Below are 21896 nucleotides of genomic sequence, written 5' to 3' on the forward strand. Positions count from 1 at the left end.
CCTATGCTAATAAGTGGAAGGACCATTCTAAGTAGCCTGGGGGAGGGGCTGGGATACCCAGGAAGTTGGCCATTTCCCATTCTTTGATCTTTTGTGGCTAGCCTTGGGACTGCCATGGTACCTGTGGGCGTGTTATTCACCATGTTAATATATTACAATGGGCTCAAGATCTACTAGAAGTTAAATCTCTCATCATCCTGAGCCTCAAGGCCTACTGGGGGTTGAATCTTTTACCATTTTGATTTTAATTGCTGTAGCATTCCTTGAATGGCTATGCCCTGCCCCCTTCCTGTCTCAGTGTCAGTGTATAAATAAAAAACAAACAAAGGCAGGTGATGCAGAAATCAAAATACATCAGTTTAATGGGAATAGATGTACAACTAGATAGGTTTACATTTGCTTAGATAGAATGAAAAAGGTGTGGCTTACATTTTGCTTTAAAAAAAAAAGCAAATAAAACCTATGTAGACATAGGTGTTTAGGTTACCTTGTAAACTTGCAAACTACTACTCTGAATAATATACTAATTAATTGTTTTTCCATACCTGTAAAGTTAGTGGTTCAAACGCAGTCATCTGAGAAAAAACAGGGCACATTTCCTGAAGCTCACACCCTGTACTACAGAATAGACCCAGAAGAGACATTTGACTTATCCTCAGGCCTTGGTGCCAACAACTGTTTATAAAACTAGTCTGAAACTTTTTGAAGGAGAGCAAATACACTACAATGGTGAGAAACCGCCATTGTAATTAACAGAGTGCTAATAACAGAAAGAAACAGTAGACTATAGAAAGTAGACATAAAAGCTCAGCAGTTTTTGAACCATTCAGTGTAAAGTCGAATATACTTCAATTATTCCTGAGGGAACCAGTATCTTATAGCGAAGAACAATGATGGTGATAATTGTTACGCTCTTTAAAAAGCACTTGTGCATTTAATCACATTTAATCATCTTGTGAATTGGGAGATCAATCCCTATTCACATATTTAGAAACTGAGGCAAAGAGGGGGTTAAGTGAGTGCTCAAGATCATACAGCCCGGTCAGCTGAGGACCGGGAGCTCATCTTCTGGCCCCAGCCCAGGGTCTGCACGTGATGCTGACGCTGACTCACCAAGATAGGATCCGTGTACGTTGCACTAAATCAAAAAAACAGAAACATGTTTTTTAAACCGATAACAATAAAAAGGTTAAATAAACTACAAATAGTTCGAGGCTCTTTAGAGGTGAGATTCAGTACTTGGAAAAATTCGTTAGCAGAGAATGCCTCCTAACTCAAAAATGCCAGAGATTCACAATATACTTACATGGATGAGGCTGTCATTCTCTTCCTCTTACTTTTTCTCTTGAAGAAAGGTTTCTGAGCCTAGATTTTGGTATATTTCCAATGATTTGTGATGTTTACCTACAAATGTAATAATAAACAAAACAGTCCCTATTTTAACACTATGATACTAAGTATTAACAACCTTTGTAATGGTGGTTTCCACAAATTCTATTAGAAATAATAGCCAGATAGGGTACATGCTTTCATCATTCCCTGTCTCTTTAGTAGGCATTATGTTTTCAAAAAAAAGTTTTCATTTTGATGTGAAATGTATGTTCAGAAACTATTTGGCATACTTACCTAATATTAAATATTATTAACAATAAACTGCACATTTAAAACATTATGTTAGTTACTTGCCCATTTTTTTAACTTAAATTGAGATTGATCAACTCAAAACCCCATCTTTAAGCCCTGTGTAATGCTTGGACTGTTACGGTGTTATTTATTGTTCTTGGGCCAGTGCTTTAGGCACCTAAGATAACATACCGTGTCATACAGCTAGCAATAATTCTAAGCATGAATGCTGCCTAGCCATGGTTTTTTTTCTCCTTTTCTGTGCATTTTTAACTTCCATAGTGAGTGTATGTTAGAAGAAGGACATATAACGATATCATATTGTCATACTTTATCATATGATCATACTTGTTCCCTTTTTTTCCCAGCTCCACTTCTGCCCCATTTTTCTCTATAACACATGTATACTTTCTCCTTGAGGAAATGTTATTTTAAAGGACCCTAATTCTTTCTCAAGGTTTCTCCTTCAGATAGCCAGTGTAATGTTTCTTGGTGTTGTGATTTATGTATCTTTGCCCTTGCAACTCAGAAAAGTTCCATAATCAACGAGAACCACTGCCTTTCTCCCCGCCCCATCTCTCAGGACCCTGATGATCAAGAAATCCTTCCACTTGTAAATGAAGGGCACCAAGATCGTAAGTGTTGGAACCTTCTTGATCCAACTGATGTGCTTTTTTAACCAGCCCTTTAACTTCTGTCCCTGATAGTTAAGGTTATTAGCTTGCCTTCTTTCTTCTGTTTCTTTCTTGCCATTTTCTAAACCCTATGAATCTCTCTCTCCACCCTGCTCTCTGTCAGGCTCCTTCCTCTCCCCTTCTGCTTTATCTCTTGTCCCCCACCACATTAACCTAGAGTGTGCACGACATACGCATACTCACCTACAGGAGTACCCCCTCTGCCGTCCTACTCTCCCCTTCGACCTAATTCAGTCTCTCCTTTTGTTTTATTCCCATAGTTAGAGCCTATATCACTCAATTTATTCTCTACTGATCTGTTGGTTCGTATTGTTGTTTTCTGGTGTTATTTTATGTTTCTATAGTTTTATATGGTTGACTTGCCTTCCTGGTTATAAGCTCCTTGAGACAAGGATCTTATGTTTTCTGGTGTATCTCCCTTATAGCTCTTAGGACATTGGGAAACATGTTGTAAGTGCTTCTTAAGTCTTAAAACCATGCCGCATCGAGCAGAAAAGTACCTTAGAAAGTGTTTTATCTAGTGCCCTCATTTTACAAGAGAAAGAATTAGAGAAGTGAAATGATAACTAATCTTCACTGTGGCAGAACAGGTAGGTAGTAACCCGGAACTAGAACTCAGGCCCTGTTTTTCAGTGTGCCTGTTACCAGGCCACCTTGACTCTGGCTTATGCTCAGGGAAAACACAGGATCACTTCCTCAAGTAGGTGGCGTTGGTTTCTGCCCACACGGATGCTGATGATGTCCACCTTGAACAATAGCATGAATTCCCTCCAGTATTTCTCACTATTTTTCATCTTACTCTTTTAACTTTATAAAATCTTTCCCACTCAGGAGTTAGGGCATGAAATTGAACCCCCACAGAAAAAAAAATTAGTATTAGATTATAATTTTATTAATTCCTTTATTAACACTTATTTATTTTGACTAGGGGATAGTATGAAAGCAAACTTTGAAAGGTTTCACTAGCTGTTAATTTTTTCATGAAAATAAATATTTTTTAAAATCCTGAGTCTAACAGGATTCACTAACAGCACTCTGCATCTAGATTTTTTTATTAATATACTTATCAGAAGTTTTTTCTTTCATTTAATCTTTGTGCTTTCATATGTTAGAAACTCAAGCCTAAGGCACTGTTATATTGATTCTTCTTGGTTATGACCTATGGTTACTAGCTGGTTAGCATGCATATCCTTATTTATTTTGAATAAACAAGATTTTAGTGCTTTAGTTTTGCAGGAAAATGAAGAATACTCTCTTCATCTAATGGCCTAGAGGCTAAAAACTGAATTATACTGAATTACAGGGAAGAAAAACAAAACAGTTGACATAAGTTTTCATCTAATTAAATTTATACATTTTAAAAAATGAAGTTCGTAATACAATTTGATAAATACAACAAGTAATTCTTTTAATTTAGGAAAAATTCAGTTTGGGGTTTTGATTAATGAGAGAGAGAATGCAAAGAGTAGAAAGAGGCAGTGAAAGATGTGTGCACATTTTCAGTTAAAAAAGAAAAGAAAGATGTATGCACACTTACATACAAGGGACTCACAGGGGAGATCCTTCCAGATCAAAAGACTTATGTGTTATCTGAAATGGCACAAAGCTGGCGTTCACTTGGCTGTAGCTGTCATCAAACCGTCCCATACCGGAGCATTTAATTAGAGGAAGAGGGCCTCTCTCAACCTCAGTTTTCTCATCTATAAACCAAGATTATGCAATTAGATGATATTTGATGTCCCTTCCAGCTCCAAATTTCTCTTGGATTAACTGTTTTTATATGTCTTTATTCAGATATTTAAACCTTTTGAGGTTCCCCTCTAAACTGAAAAGCCAGAGTAATTCAAAAGTACTTATTGGTTGAGTGATTAAATTTGGCCCATATTACATGTGTTAATCAACTCAGCTAACGATATATGGGTTATTCAGTTATTTTCAAACAAAGACATTTATCATGTCTATGGCATTTCATGCTGGAAGCTTTATGTAGCAAAAATGAGTAATAGGTAAACTCTGCTTGTACTAATGGGGAATTAGTGTTTGATCTTTTAACAGTGAAGTTTTCAGCATAAGGATTTGAAGAAAGGCTTTGATATTTATTGTACATTTCAAACCAAAGCATGTCTGAACTGAAACTGGTTCTTTCCAGAGCTGTCTGTTCATATTCATATCTTCTTTCCTTACTCTTTGCTCTGGTGTATAAATATTCTTGTACAGTTCTTCAGGGATCTGCAAACTAGAAAGGCAAAGAAAGCCATACATCTTATTTACAGCCTTGTCTAATCCTATCTGTACAGATAAAGTAAAAAGATAAATGTTTTTTATTTGATAGGTTCTAAAATATGAAGTTTTTTTAAACTTTAGATCAAAAATAGCAATAAGACTGATGATGTTATTTAAGGATAATGAAAAGATGCTGTTTGGGTGCAGTTATTCTGAAATTCTTAACTTGAGACCATAAAAATTTTTATTTAAACCTGTTTGTTAGTTACATGCTTGAAAGATTATTTTAGAAGCTATTTCATCATATTTTACCACCCTTTTTTTCAGCAAATTGTATTAGTTTTGATTTTTGCTGTGAATGTAATCAGAATCTCTATAATGCATAATCTTTTGGAAGATTCCTTTTGGACCATTAGGTGTCTGCCCATTTTGAACTGATTGGTGCAAGTTGCACAAAAACTCTATTTAGTGGTAATGGTCATTTAAAAAAAAGAATATGTCTTCTATTATCATCATGGATTGTATTTTATTGCCTGTCATTTTTCATTTTCATCTTGCTCTCTTTATAGAATCCTCCCCAGCAAATATAAGTACCAGCAAATCCTGGAAACCAAGATTGACTAAGAGTTGGGTGGCAAATCAACTCTATCTTTATAAAAATTATAATAATTTTTCTTTTTTTTTGCCAGCTTCATTTTAGTACCAGTTTTATGACTTCTGAGTACTAGTTTTTCAGTAACAAATCAGAAGTAGAAATTATCAGCCCTGCTCTCCCATTTCTCTGGGGAAACTGAGAACCAGAAAAGTTAAACAGTGGGCCCAGGCCTCCCACTGAACTGTAGCAGAGCCAGTCCTAGGATCCAAGTACTGACCTGTCCAGTGCTGCCTCCATCATGCTGCCCCATTTGAAGGGGCACTGAATTGAAGTACCATTTTTTTAGTGTGCTCTTTGTCATCATTTGCTTTTGAGTACATTATCTAAGATATGCTAGTTAAAACTTAACTACCCTTTAGAATGATTTGTGACATTTCTCCTTCATTCTTTTAACAATATTAACTTTGTAAGCTAGTTTGGAATTTTACTACTCACCATTTTGGGTTAAAAGATGTTGTCTTTGAGACTCTGGATTCCTCCTCCAAGTAACCTCTCTTCATGTCTCAAGGAGAGGTAACAAATCAAACACTAAGAATTGGAATTGACTTAGGCTCACATGTGATTTCATTTAAAGCATCAATAGGTCAATTAATGTTTTCATCCAAAAACTATTTTGTAATTGTGCCCAAGGTTGAGACTCCAGAATCCTTGATGTAATTATTTGCAGACAATAGAAACTAGTGGAATAGAACACTTTGCAAATACTAGAATATTAGTGGTTTCTCATTCTAGTGCTCCAGGTACATTTATTAATATTTGACTCATTCATTTATTAAATGAATGTTTATTGAGTACCAGCTACTTTACAGGATACTGAGTATATACACACAGCAATGAACAAGACCAAATCCATGCCCTCATGAAGCTTACATCTGGCAGAGTTGTCCAACAGTCAACAAGTAAGCAAATAAGATAATTAGGATATGATAAATAGTGGGACAGAAATAAACAAGATAATATGATAAATAATAAGTGAGAATGGCCAACTTTATGTGTGGTTGGTAAGAAAGACCCCTCTTAGAAGGGGACGTTCAAGCAGATTCCTGAAGTTAAGAATGAACCAGTCATGTAAAGAGCTAGGGAAAGGGCATCGCAGCAGGAGGAAACAGCAAAGGCAAAAACCTTGACAGAGGAAGGGCCACTGTTTCCTGTTAACTGAGAGTGTAAGTATCTTCCCACCTGCAACTCCTAGGCATACGCTAGCAACATCAATAAATTTAATACAGGATGACCAGATCTGGGTTGGATATGTAAATAGGCAATGGAGAAGAAATGGAGATCTTTTTCTCTATTTTTAAAGATAATTACTTGGGGATGTAAGAGAGGAACATAAGGAAACATTTCGAGATGTTAATCTTGCCTTCTGTAGTCAAATGCTGCATTGTGTAATGCCAGTTGTCAGTGTAAAAGTTCACAGAAGGCAGTGATCTTGGCCTGGACCTAGGCCTGGAGAATGGGTGAATTTGGATTGGCCAACAGGAGGCAGAAAAGGGTGTTTCAGGATGAGCGAACTGGGTGAACAAATATACTAATGTGGCAGGACACACACACACACACAAAAGGTAATTATGCAAGAAGATGGAAGTGTCAACCTTATTGTGGTAATCATTTCACAACACATATGTGTATCAAATCATCACGCTGTATACCTTAAACTTACACAGTATGTCCATGATATCTCAATAAAGCTGAGGGGGAAAAAACCTTTTTTAAAAAAGATACTAAAGTGGACCAAACTTCAATGAGTGCTCAAGACCAAGGAGACTTAAGCTGGAACCAGACTGATCTTTGAAGGAACAAAAAATGATAAATGGTCCTATTCTTAGAGGTCATTGAAAAGTCAGTAATCAGTTTTGACTTGAAGTTTTAGATAACAGAGGGAATCGTTGTGGTTTCTTGAATAAGAAACTTGTATGGTAAAAAGAGGAATTTGGCAATATAGATACAGATTAATGGAGACAGGAGGATGTGAGACCAGGTAGGAGGACCTTCTTTGCTATGGTACCTGGTGATGAAAACATGGACTATACTCATCATAGAAAGGGAAGAAGCCATATATGAGACATTTCCAGGAACTTCCATGTTGATACTCAATAACTAAAGAGTAAGAAATCAAAAGTCAAAATGCAGCTCTCTCGGGCCTCATGGACTAACTGAACAGTGGTGTCAGTGATGGAACTGGGGAAGTTTACCCAGGACGTTAAATGATTGATTTCACCTTGGACATGTTAAGTTTCAGAAGACGACACCCAGATTGTGATGTGAGCATGCAAGTAGAAGTACAGAACTAAATTCAAAAAGAAAAGTTGAATTTGGGAGTGCAAACGGTGATGAGAAGGCGGGCTTAGCTCTTGAGCATGTATGCTTATGATTAAGAGTGTGTGTTTGGGGGAAAGGGGGTGTACATGCACATGCGCACGTACGCACACACACTCAGAGAATCTGAGTATAGCGTATCAAACAGCAGTTGGATTAAAGACAGAACAAGAAACATTTTCAGGCAGTAAATAGGGAAAGTATTACTTTACATGAAAACTACCACTAACCTTTTAGAGTGATTACTATGTATCCTAAGTATTTTTTTCTAAGATCTTTAAATATAATAATTCATTCCTTTCTTTCCACAACCTTTAAAATAGCAAGTGCTATTGTTATCTCCATTCTATAGATGAGGAAGTTTAGGCGCAAGGAAATTAAGCCAGTTTGCCCAAGATCATCCAATTTGAAGAAGCAGAGCTAAGATTCAACTACAGGCATTGTGTTTTCAAAGCCTCAGCCCTTAACTCCCATGCCATATGGTTATAATATCCATGATGGTGTTTTAATTACAAGTCTGACTTCCATCTTATGTAAGTTTCTTGCAAAGGAGTTAATTAATTAACAGTTTTAAAAGTTGGGTGGAAGCTAGAAAGTCAGCAGATGGCTGGGCAGTGATTGGATAATCCCTTACAGCAGAAGAGAACTTAAAATTCTCTAGGGTAAGGCAGAGAAGGAAAGGAAGACTGTACTTTTTAGTTTATTTTTCTTTCTCTTCTTCTTCCATTCACTGTTTAGTTGTTGAAACAGAAAATTGTCCACTTTAAAGAGGGTTATAATAATAATTTGTGGGAAAAAATGGTTCTGTTTTTTTAAGAGCCTCATATAGTACAAATGTCTGTGTCCTCATTTGTATCCCAGGAATACTAGTTTATCTAAATTGACTGTCAGCCAAATTGTTACATGAAAACTTAGTCTTTTCTTAACTTTCATTACAAAGTAAGATTCCAAAAGAGTAGGGTTTCAGAAACAGTGTCAATATCAACATGAGTGGATTATCTTCAGTCCAGAAGCCCCGGTGCCTGGCTTCTCTCTGTAGGGAGGCTGTGTGCTTAGAGCAGAAGTTGTGGGCTGGAACTCTTCCCTCTGAAGGAGCCCCCCAAGTCTTCTCTGACAGTGGCCTTAATGAATGCTTTTCCACACTGGGAGAGAATCTTACTTCCATTCTCCATGCTTTCCAGGGCTCCCCTAGCCTTTGTTAGGAAGAGGGAAAAGGAAATAGTAGGTTCCCAGCCCACCACGCTTGGTCACACAGTATGGCAAGGAGAAGGGACAAGGCCCTGCTGCAGGGAAAACTATCACAGTCTTTCCTTCAATGAGCACATTCACTCAGTGCTTTACTTTGGACCTAAAACTGTGAATGGATATCACAGTTCTGCTCAGGTGGACTGGCTGCTCAAAAACGTTCAACATTTTTCCATTTTAACAGAATGAAGTTTTTAGCCTTACCCTTGAAGATATGGGCTGTGTATATCTGACTTTATTTACAAGTGTTCCCCTTTTCTTTGGACAGGCAAGCTGACTTACTGCATTTCTTCTGCAGGCCCCCACTTGCGGGTGTCTGTGCTTATATTCTTACACTGATGCCTTCGGGGAGGCCCCCTCCGCTTCCCACACCTCACACGTCTCTAGTACTATTAACCTCATTACATGCTGCATACAATCCTCATCTAAATGCCATCTCCACCCATAGAGCCTTAGTGAACTCATCTGAACTCCTAGATGGTATTATGCCAGGCTCTCATTTTATCTGTGTTCCAGATATTTGCATGCATATTTTGCTTTTGTTACTGAATTCTGGGCAGAATTTGTATCTAATTTAACTTTGTATCTTCCATATCACCCACACTTGGCATCAGAGGAGGTCAAAACTGCAAAGGGCTGAGTGGACATATAGATTACTGGTAATAAGATGTCTTTTTCACAACTTCTTTCTCGGTGCCCTAGTAAATAAATGAAGCTGAAACAGGACCAGAGCTCCTGATTTTCAGTCCAGGACTTACCACCAGCAACAGTGGTTCTCTCCCTGTCTTGCACATTGGAATCACCTGAGGTCACCTGTGGTGCTTTAAAAAAAACTGATTTGGGAGCCCCAAGCCATAGAAATTAGAATCTCAGGAGTGCAACCCAGATATCAGTATTATTATACTGATACCCCCTATGATTTTAACATGCAACCAAGATAAATACCCCAAAGAACAATGGCTCCTGGACCTTTCTTGCTTTCTAGGTAAGTCTGTTAATTTGAGAAACTTTTATTTTTTCATATAAAAAAGTTTTAAGTAGAAACATGCTCAATGTGAGATAGCAGTATAGTGCATTTTGTTTTTCTTACAACAGTAGCTTACTTAACTGTTTAACTTTTCAGATATTTCGAAAGAAAGCAGTGGAACTTGGGGTAAAATTGCTACCTGCATTTCGTACTCCCTCTGGAATACCTTGGGCGTTGCTGAATATAAAAAGGTAAAATGCTTCATTTTCAACATGTTTTAAGTTGAAATATTCAACATTATGGTCTAACAAATAGACCCTGGATGGATAATTACTGGAATTTTGTTGGTGACTGACACTATTGGGAGTCTTGGCATCTGTCCTTGTGTTGGAAGTTATTAGTATTTTTCAGTGTTCCATGGCTTAAGATGCGTCCCCATCATGGGATCAAACAACCCCAAGAGACTCATCCAAATGAGACATAATCTGAGGTTTTCACTATTTCCTGGTGATGCTGCATCAATGATACAGTCTCTCTCCATAGATTCCAAGAGCATCCCGTTATTTTTAAAATTGTCATCAAAGCATTTCACTTCCAGAGAGGCCAGTTCCTCAGGTCACTTCCTTCGGTTAAGCTTCTGGTTAGAGATATTGCAGATACAACACTTAGACTGGTCCGATCTCCCGTGCAACGAGCTGGTGTACCTGATACTGGGAGCACCTGAGGCTGCTCACCCACAGCTGTAGAGAGGGAAGGGAACTGCTCCATTGACCCAGATCAACCCAACCTTTTCATCCCACTTGGGTGAAAAACCCTGGTGTGCCAAGTCCGTGGGAAAGTACCCCAAGGAACACGTGGGCTGAACAGACTTACTGGCATTCTCCTAGTAAGTGGTTTGAATTTTCATGGTAGCTTGAGCACTTTGTTAGTAAACGATTTTATCTTAAGCTTTCTTTATAACTCCTTTTCCCATATAAGTAATTAATTGCATATGTGTCTTCTTGTGATAATGATGATAATGGTGGCTCTTTTATCATCATAAAGTATGAGGCTTTGTTCTAGGTACTTTACACATATTACCACTTTTAATCCTCACAACAACTCAGTAAGGTCAGAACTGTTATCTCCATTTTACTAATCAGGAACTTCACTCACAGAGAAATTAAATCATTTGCCTAACATCATAATGTATGCAAAGGGTAGAACTAGAGTATGTACTCAGACGTTTACGTGCACACTGATTCATAGGCATAAATTAAACGGTTTTCTTAAAGTTTTAGAAATGCCTAGAGGATGTACAGGGTTACTTGGCAGGATTAACGTACCTTTCTCCTTACTTATTTATTTTAGTGACAGTCTTTCCTAAAATTAATCATGAAAAATCATGAGATTAATTGATTGGCTAATAAATCAGGTAAATGTCATGCTTCGTTTTCATCTTGTTTATATATCTATACCTTGAAATCACTCTGTACCTGTCTATAATTGTATGTATGTAGATGTTTCCATGTATGTGTATGTGTGTATGTTTGGGGCAGGGGTGGGGGTGCTGAGGAAGTAAGATGGGGAGAGTCCACACCCTGGGCATGTTAAATCAAGGTAGTTCTCCATTGTGTGATGTGATAGCTCAGGATCCATTTTTCTCTTTGGGGGCCTCTGGCTCTCTGTCAGCATGGAGACTGTGGCACATGCTGCAGGGACTCAAGGCTGGAGCAGGTGTATAAGCTTGGTGTGGAGGCAGCATCGTGTTGGGAGATTTGTGAGTTTTTTATTTGGCTCATTTAGATCACCTATATTACTTTCATATCTTCAGATTTTGTATTTATAGATAGTATTGTGACCTAGAAACTACTCTGTTACTTGAAATGAGATCTAGTTATGAAAGCCCTGTGCACACTTAACACACATTTTTCCTACCTGCCCTCTGAGAAGAATGATATGGCCCTAAGAGTACACTGAGTTTACCGGTTTTGTAGAGACCTGGTTCTAGGTGTTTTATAGCTATCCTGGGTTTGCCTTTAGAGCAATCATTTCAACTCTCCAGGCTTATTTGTAAACTGGAAGTTAGGCTAACTTAACTAGTTTTTTTTTCTGTGAACTTTTTCAGGTTCATAGCACACTTTGAAATTCTAATGAAACATGGCCCTCTTCTCATAAATGCATATTCCTGAATACACATATTTTCGCTCCATTCCCAAAAGCTAACAGTACCATAGGAGACCACCTAGGACCTAAGGACCCCAGGTTTAAAATACTGGAGTGAATGATCACTCCAAACTTCTGCTTAAGATACTGTGGAGCTAGTTCCTTATTGCTTCCTGGGAGGTGATGGAATTAGATAAAAGCTTCCTAAAACTAATACAAGTGTGGGCCTACGTCTTTGCAAAAGTTCAATTATTGTAAGGTGCTGATATCATTTAATTAGTTCTAGCCTCTCTTGAAATAAGCATAAGAAATTGGATTATTTTAAAGCATACTTAAGTTTACTCAGTGTTAATTTTTTATAGCCAAGGGGATTTTTTTCTTAGTTAAATCTATCTTCTGTATACAGTGGAGATATTTTTCAGCACATATAGGAATACTACTAAAAACTACTCAGTACTGAATCCTCTATTATCTTTTTTATCTGTATCTCTTGAAAATTCATTAACTGGGACTTTCAGCTTTTTCACAAGACCTTATTTTGAGTCTACAGTATTTTACATTAGAATTTTTGTTTAATTTCAAAGTTTACAGGAAAACTATTTTGGGTCAAAAAATAATGTGCCATTTTATTTGTGTATTTTCTGATGTCTTCAAGTTAAAGTAGAGGAAATTAGGTGACCATTTTACAACTGATAGGAACATCTAATTTCTTCTTGGCAACTTGTATGAATTTTTAATTATATATTTTATTCACTCTCAGCCCCATTTACCAAGTAGCAATGACTTACCCAAATTCATGCAATAAGCCTTGGCAAAATTAATAGTAATATCAATCCACTAAAATTCCTCCTATTCCTTGGCCCAGTCAAGTACGTTCATAGAATCCTCTCTCCTTCCAGCTGTGAAGCTGATTTATCATCTTGAAGAACTTTCTCTAGGGGACAAAAACAGCATTTCATATTTATCTGCAGTAATTACATTTCAGGATGTGCTGTTGATGTCAACCTGTACATACATGTTGTTTTCTCCAAATCTCTGTGTTTTCACATTTTGGGCCAGGGTACAAGGGACAACTGGCATGGAACGTATTTTCTTTTTTTTTTGCAGGCTGTCACTAGTACAAGTTTCAAAGGAGAAGGGGGAAAGTATGTCTGGCAAAATTATATTTTCTTAATTACCTTCTCAGAATAAGGGACTATCTATAGAAGGATGCCCAAGAGAAAAATGCTAAAGGATGCTTTTTAGAATAGCTACGTGTCACTGTTTGCTGGCTTTGAAACTCTTGGCAATAATAACGATGGGAGAAGCACAATATGCTGTCTGTAATATCATAATTCTGTTCTTCCCTCTCAATTTTGAAAATAGTTATAGAGGCTACTCTTTGCCAACACCTACAAGTTAACAAAAATGTGAACTTATTTATATTATCTGTTCACATCCTTCTAGTATTCAAGTTATTGCCAAAAGATAATTGGTTTCTTTACCTATCCTTTGTAAGAAATAAACATTTATTTTAGTCCTTGCTGTGATGAAAGTTCTATGCTAGGTCCTGGGTAGATTTTCTGCTTCTCTTCACTTTATTTAAAAAGATAACAGAATTGGTCTTTCTCTCAAGGTATTCATATTCATAACTTTGTTTAGTAAAGGAGAATACATATTTTATGTGTTACATAATACACTCAATTAATTGTATGATTGACAAATGTAAGACAGTATGTGCCAAGGAGAGATAGTAAGGACTCACCAGCTTGAATTTAAAGAAGCAGTATTTTGAATCAGGGAGGTTTATGTGTTTGGAGACCAAACACCAATAAGCCAAATTACATTTCAGTATTTTTGCAAACTGAGAATTGCAGAGAACCTAAATAATTTACTCATATCCTATATTAGAAAGTCTGTCCCAAAATCTGTTCAGAAAAAAATGTTGCAATTATCTCTCCTGCTACATCTATAATAAATTCTCAACTCAAGAGCTGCTATATTAAGTTGTAAATTAATTGAAATTATGATTTAAGACTGAGTGGTAATTTGATTGAACAGACACCTAGGTGCTATACACAGTACCCGATTAGACCAACATGCTTGCTTCACCGGTACAACGGTAAAATGAAGATGCGTGAGTACATGACACCTCTGCTAAAAGGAAAGCGTTGCCTTTTTAACAGATTAGATTTTGGTAGAACTCAGTTGCCCTGATGTGAAAATGTCAAAATTTGATGTCTGATCCTGTTACTACTATTAGCAGGAGACCCTATGCATTTTTTTTTTTCTCCAACCTGAAGAAGAAAGATCACCTTTGTGGCTTGTAAAATCAAGCAATTCACCATTTCCATATTTTTAGGTATAATTTAAACCGAAGTAGAATACATTTCTTAATTTGAGGTTTTCTAAAGTATGTTCTTAATTTAAAATAATAAGGTTAATATTCCCATTATTCATTTCTATTGCAGGGCACATAGTCTGGGCATTCCTAACAATTATTTTACCTTTATTATGAGTTAGTTTTAACTGCTTGGTGTCTTATTGCTTGTTTCTCTTTGTGGGCTTCTCTGAGCTGACACTTGCCTGGTGGCTGTATTAGTTTAGTGAAACTGTCTACAGCGTGTGCTTTTATTGTGCACATCAAGGAATGTGCTGGGAAATGACTGATCTCTGTTCCAGCTCTCATTAGTAAGCAAGGAGATGACTGAGCCACAGCTCCCTCACCTGTTTTCACTTCCTGCTTTGTAAAGCTCTATTTACCGACTACTATAATTGTCCAACACAAATGCATACTATGTCATTAGTTACATTGCAGTTTGTATTATTATAATTAAATTGCAAATTGCTTTACTTTAACTGAAATGGGGCCTTAATTAAGAATAGTACATAGCTTAATGTTTTCTAATAGTGAAAGATTATCCTATATGAAGCATGTAGTATATATATTGTAACAAACTCCTTTTTTGGGTTTCTTAATACTTTTGTATTGAATAGTTAGTTTTAATAGACACAAACTATGAAAAACAGTCTAATTAGGGTAAATATTTTCCATGTATTTCCCTGTGTTTTACTTGACAGTTGAAATATAAACTTCTGCATAATTAAATTTGCTAACCATTTTTTAAAGTATCCGGTTTCAGACTTGAAACACATGTATTACGTTTTAAAATGAAGCAGAATATAATTCCATACTTTAAAATCATAAGAATATTAAAAATATCAAGAAACAAATTTTCTGATATGAAGAGATCAAACTTACTTAATGATTTGCTAATATTCTAAGAAGCAAAATAGTACTTAGTTATCCTAAAAGTGTTCTGTAGCAGTTATGTAGCCCAGGTATAAAATCAGAGCTGCATCTTATAGTTAGTCTTTTATTTATATGTTTTGTGGATCTGTTAAGAATTCAAGGATAAGTTCTACCAGAAAAGTAAAGAAGCAGTTACAGACTTTCCAGGTATTTTAAGTTAACCTGCTTTATGCTTTTATTTTGTTCTGATTGGATGTTTTATTATTTCCCTCTTTCGCCTATTTTAATTCATTTGGCCCTTTATAGTCTTCTGGAAATAATTATAACCATACTTTGAGGTTTTAATACTGACATGCACAAAGTTACTAATATCAGACATCAGAATGTTATTAACATAGTTAAAGAATGCTATTAACATTGTCAGTATAGCTCTTAGCTTTGGATGATTCACTTAATTGAGTTTGTCTTCTTCTCCTAAGTAAAACTAAAATGACAACAATGATAGTGTCTCTCCTGATGATCTCATAAGGCATTTTTGTGGAAATCTAATGAACTAATATGTAAAAGAAGATTACTCATTGCTATGAAATAAATGTAAATTGGAATGATTATTAATTTATCATCTTGTTCTCAATTTTCATTCTAAAATAGCCTATGTATGTGTCACATATATATAAATATATAGATAAAATGATAAAATAGTATATAACTAAAACTGACTTGGTTCTGATGCCTTTTTATAGTAGTCTTCAGGTTTTTAAGCTGTTTAGTGCCCCAAACATATTCTCAAACTCGAGTCCCACTTTTCTAGGTCAGGAAGGGAGACGGTACTGGTAGAACCAGCTAGGGGTGTGGAGAGTACAGCTTCCTGCAGTCCATGTAAGATTGTGGTAGCTCCATGCTCAAACTTTTATTATTTTTAAAATTATTTTGGAATCAGCCTATAGGGTCAAAATTCAGATTCCTCTCTCAAATTATATTTATTGGTGAATGATCTCTTCTAGAAATAAGAATTGTTCAATTCATGAGCTTTAAGAAGAGTGTGAGGCAATAAAATGTAATGTTATTTTCACAAGTCCGCATTTTAGCTAGTGCTTAATTAATATGGCACAAACCTAATCTATAAAAAGGTGTGTGTATTCTTCCCATAAACATCCACAGGGCCCTACGTTCTAATTCCTCAGCTGTCCTACTGCTATTAAGGGTCTGACTGCTGTGGCTATTTTCTACCAGTGATTCTCAACCTTCCCAGGGCTTTAGAATAACTAGGCCGTGGTTTCAGTTTTTCTGTTTGTTTGTTTTTTTGTTTTTTTGTTTTTTGTTTTAATATCATCACTGCCTCTCTACCCTCCAGTCTGTTTCAGTTGGCTTGAAGTAAGATCCTGGCATTTTTTAAGCCTCTTCAGCCATTCCAATATTCATCTAGGATTGAGAATCACTGCTCTAAGTCTAATATTTTTATCCTAAGGATAGCTTCATTTCTCTTCTCAGTGACCTTTGAAAACTTTTCCCTCCATGTTGATGGTCAATTTAATTATTGAAATATAGAATATTAGACAATTGGTTTGAAAATACCCAGCTGTAAGAAAACCGTGGTTCTCAACCTTTAGAGTAAGTAAGAATTGCCTAGAGGGCTTGTTAAAACACATTGCTGGGCCCCATCCACCGAGTTTCTGATTGGGCAGGTTTTTAGTCAGGCTTGATAATTTGCATTTTACCAGATCTCAGCAGATGCAGAGGCTGATTGTTGCTTCTGGTCCCAGGACCACACTTTGAGAACCATTGTAATATAAGAAACGATTGAGACATCTGAGCTTTTGGGGTTCTTTAATCTCAGAGCTGCTCAGTGAGGCAGGCAATTCCAAACATCCATGGCATAGAGGTAGGGGTCTGGCGGGGGGCGGGAGGGGGGCGCTGTTTCTATGATTGATTTATTTTTGTTAATAATTACACAACATTTTCACTTATCCCTAAGCAGTTTGTTGGGTCTTCTCAAAGGCAGCTAATTCCAGATATTAATTACCCCAAAAGAATTTATATGTCCTTTTTTCCCTTGCAATATATAAATTTTTTAATCCAGTAAGACTAGAAAGCAAAGTGTGGGCCATTTTAGCATAGAAGGAGGGGAAAAAAGGCATTTTTAATTAAGGGCTTCAGGGTAACTATTAAAAAGAAGAGCCATTTCCTTGAAGCCATTCTTGTTGCTTCAGGCAAAGCGACTTTATTCAAAGCAGCTGGTGACCTGTCCTTATACCTGAGGGCATTCCAGGGCCCAAGAAAAGAGGCTGAGACTATCCTTCCACCAAAGAAAGAGGGAACCTAGGCTTCTTCTGAATCATTTAATCCTCTCACCAAGCTTCAGATCTCTTACGTGCATGCTAGGCACTCAGTAGCTTGACCAAATTAGAGGCATTTATTTATTGCAAATGGACAGTAAGGATCGCAACGCTTAATTTAAATGTACTTTGTGTGCAGCCTCCTTTGTTGAGATGCAAGGGACAAGCGATTCTAAGCAAAGGATGCTTTGCTGTCTCTTTGTCATGCACTGTGAGGCAGTAATTTGGAGAGCCTAAGGGTAGATGAATTCTTTGTTCCCTTTCTTCCCACTCCTCTGGTCATAATTGAAACTAATGTCCAGGTAAATGGGCTTTTCGATGTCTTTCCTTCCCTGCAGGAAGAAGCAGGCCTAATCTGTCTCTGAACACAGGCTCTAACAGTCCTCATTACTTCTCCACACCACCCACCTTCTTTCTCCACGATTCCTCACCTGCCACAGACCACTTCTGCTGTGCTTCCAGAAAGGCAGTGGCAGAAAATTGACATGTGAATGGAGTAGACTGGCTGACCTTTTACCCAACCATGAATTAGATATTGAAAAAATATTTTTTGTATATTTTCGTAAGGTTCTGCATTTAAGGCTCAATTACAGCAAATGAGTAATTCAAGTGCAGAAATACATTAAAGGTGATATGTAGGCAATTTAGAAACACTCTATCCCAAGAGGATTGCTTAAAGCCCTTAAACAACGACCTGTAGTATGTGGAAATTCTGTTAGGGTACCTTCCTCACTCTTCAGTTTTGGGCAAGATAGATCCTTGGTACGAAACCCACGGGATTGGATTGTTAGATATGACCGTGACTTTCCCCACAGCAGCCCCACTGTTTGAGTGGTTAACTCACCGGGGAGTTTTTGTTTAAGAACAATTACAGTTATTTGAATACAGCAAACTCAAAGTGGCTTTCATCTCAAGATTTTCAAATGCTCAAAACTCGTAGTGTTTTACCTATTCAGCTTTGTTCACTGTGTTCACACATTTGGTAGCAAATCAACCTGGGCAATTGGAAACGTATTCTGTGTACAGAAATTAGATTAGGAACAAATCAGAACACATAATTCATACAACGCCTTCACAGGTCAGCAGTGAAATAATCTTTTCAAGTAGTTACAATCCCAGGATTTTAATGAAGCAGCAATCAGTTTACCTGTGATGACTCTAAAGATCAGGCTCATGTTGTTAGTATGGTGCAGACCTTTCAAATACCTAGTAAAGTTTAGTTTAAAAGTTATGAAATCATTTGAACAGGTGTTTGAAAATCAGCCTAGGTCTCAAGACACTTTGTCAGCCCTTATAATTGTTAATCATTGTAAATGTTCAGCTAACTCCATTGAATCTTTGAGTGGGAATTGGAAGGTCAATATAAAATATTTATGCTACAGCCAATAATTTTTAAAAGCCTCACAATCTCCGTGGGTCCATTAACCACTCCGTGTTTCCTGCCTATGCAGTAATAGCTGTAGCTGATCTGTACTGAAAACTGGGATGAACAATAATTGATTGCAGTCTCTTTTATTAACTAGAAAAAGAAAAGTGATGGAACAATAGTAAGAATTAATTATAATTTACTAATCTGGAAATTAATGTGCAGCTGGGCATGAGTACAGGCAGTGCAATTTGGTGATTTAGCAATCATGACAAATTATCTTTATCTGTAAGGTGGAAAGGGTTGCTAGCTTTCCATTATTTGATTTTTAGTAGCAGACCCAGTTTCAGGAAGACTTTATATGAATGCTCACGTTGCCCTTTTATCCTGGAAATGTCAATGGGAGTCTAGCATTATTAATTAAATCTCACTTTCCCTCTTTGTCATGTCATACTACGGTTTTTATGGAACATTTGTACAAAACAGTGATTACTGGTAATTGACCTGCATATGTTGAATAATCTTAAGATGCTACTGAGAGTTTAATGTACCTTGTAAATCGAGAGGCTTCCAATTAAGTCGAGTTCTTAAGATAATCACTTTCAAAACTAATCAAGTAATAGGATATTAGTAAAGCTCTTATTGACTTAATTGTGACAAATTAATAAACAGACCCAGTGCAATTACTATAATGGCTTTATCAGTGAGCAGTTTTCCAAAATTTAAGCATAAATCTATTCTACTCTCTAGAAGTACAATAAAAGTTGGATAAGCTGTTTTAAGGTAGATATTACTTCTAATAGTTGTGTGCGAGTACATTGTACAAAGAGCATGGACTTTTTGTGTGTTTCTTTTTTAAAAAATATGATTACATTATTTCAAAGGTCAGTGAATCTACTTGCCAATCCCTTAAAGCATAAGATTTTATAAATGATCTTTTATACACCTTGGACGAAACTCTTACACACTCTCGTGTTCTCTCATCTCCGTTTTCTATGCCTGTGCCCTTGGGCTGTTGCCCTCTTCCCTCAGAGAGCTCCAGAATGCCCTGTCCCACTCTCTCTGCCCCAAACTGCTGTCAGCATAGTGATTTTTTATACCTGGTTGGCACTCTGCAAATGGACTTTGGAAAATAAATGAATTATGAATTATAGATTTGCCATAATTTTTTAATATCTGACAGTGCCAATTGCTGTAACTTTGCCAATTGTGAGTGTTTAAGAAAAAGGCAGCAGAAAGAACAGGAATACAATCCTGCTTCCACTACCTTAAGAATCGTGTGACAACTGTATATATATTTCTCAAAACACATCAAACTATGTGTTTAAGATTCTGTGTTGTACTGAATATAAGTATAATTCTATTAAAAACAATGTGGTCACATATCTTCTTTCTCTAGGTCTTGGTTTTCTCATTTGTTAAAGTGGGATTAATAAATAGTATCCATTTTACAGGGACAATGTTCATGACAGGCCCTAGAAATTCGAGAAGTCGCGGGTTTTTTAGACCCAAAAGAGTGGATCACTGTGAAATTTCAGGATCCTGACATCATTATGGTATCCATCCATATCACCTGTGTTTAAGTTGGGACTCAAGAATGGATTTTCAAGTAAAGAACTGTGTGTGTGATTTGTGCGTCTGTGTGTATAATATGTATGCACACATCCGTAATTCTAACAAGCCTCCCATGTGTTCAGTTTATAACTCATAATCTTCCTGAAACAGGGAAGCATTATAGAGTCCTCATAGTAATTGTCAGCATCTGAGACAGCAAAGGATCGTACACAATGAAACTGCCCAGCTGAAGAAGGGTTATTTTTAAATTATTGGAATACCCTAAAATAAGAACGAAAATTGTGGCAGTTTCCTTCGTTGTGAGGTATAGAAATCGTGGTTCCTGAATTTAACTGGAAAAATTAATGTTAACACTGTATAAGTGCATTACTTTTAGCCATTTATTTACATGCAATTACTTTAACTAGTTGTATGATAGAATTTGTGCTGCACAATTGTATCAGGATCATAAGCTTTTGGTTGTTAAGCCTTTTTTCTCTCTTACCAGTAATATATTTTGGAGCATTCACCCCAGAACATGTATTTTTATTTATAAATTATATAATACATGTGCCACTGTATTAATATGTTACATTCATTTTAAAACACTCAAAAATTAGAATTGTAGAAGGACAAGGTATAGATGAGGAAATAAAATATCTTACTAAGAGTCAATGAATGATATTTTTAGTGAGAGCAGTGTGAATTTTTTTTTTTTTTTTTTGGTTTCAATTTAATGCTTGTGAGACATTAATTCAAAGATCTTGTTCTGTGTTTATTTCAAAACTTGGATTTGTCCAGGTGAGCAAATTAAAAAGTTGTGTTGATGAGAGAAGTGTGGTATTGGCTAATCTCCCTAAAATATGATGCTTGTTTTTGTTTTGTTTTTCTTTTTTAATGCTTGTTTTAAATCCTATCCTTTAATTATGCAAAGAATATTCTTGTAATTCTGCTGGAAAACTTCAGCCTTTCCTGATATCATCATTTGTTCTTGCAAACTAATAGAAAATTAGAAAAACCTCTGGAACTCTAACTTTGGGAGATTTAAAAGCAGGATAGAAAATTCCATTCCATTTGATACAAATATGAGTTTTAAAGGTGAATCACATTAATATGTATTTTCATATACATTCAATTTCAAAATGATCTTTCCTTAGAAGGAGTTTCTTTCAAGTTCATGTTTTTTATTCATGTTAAATTGTTACCTTTATCTTCAGGTGATAGATGAAGCATGTTTTCTGTTTCTTTTCTTCTTCCTTTTTTTTTTTTTTTTTTAAATTATCTGGTAGGTAGCATAATCCTGACAACTACTTGTACCAGAAAATATCAGCACATAGGGACACATTTCTTTTGTGAAATATCAACTCTTGGTTAAATGCTTTGCCTCAAGACAATCAGAAAATCTATTTAGTGCAGAATATTTGCATGGTCACTCTCCATCTCTTTACAAAGTGTTGTAATACTGTAACTGCTCTACTGTGTAGAGGTCCTGGACTTCAAAATTAACTGCATCAGTGACCTTCTGTAGCTCTGAAACCC

General features: G+C 36.4%; 1 protein-coding gene across 1 annotated transcript in view; it reads left to right on the forward strand.

Moving 5' to 3' along the window:
• The window catches only part of MAN1A1 (mannosidase alpha class 1A member 1), a 151457-nt gene that overhangs the window by 76174 nt on the left and 53387 nt on the right, over positions 1–21896 (forward strand). The window contains exon 6 of the mRNA XM_064486733.1: positions 9881–9975. Within this exon, the coding sequence (XP_064342803.1) occupies positions 9881–9975 (95 nt within the window). The remainder of the gene's footprint in view (positions 1–9880; positions 9976–21896) is intronic.

Source organism: Camelus dromedarius, chromosome 6 (genome assembly GCF_036321535.1).
Source record: "Camelus dromedarius isolate mCamDro1 chromosome 6, mCamDro1.pat, whole genome shotgun sequence".
In the NCBI taxonomy this organism is placed as follows: Eukaryota; Metazoa; Chordata; class Mammalia; order Artiodactyla; family Camelidae; genus Camelus; species Camelus dromedarius.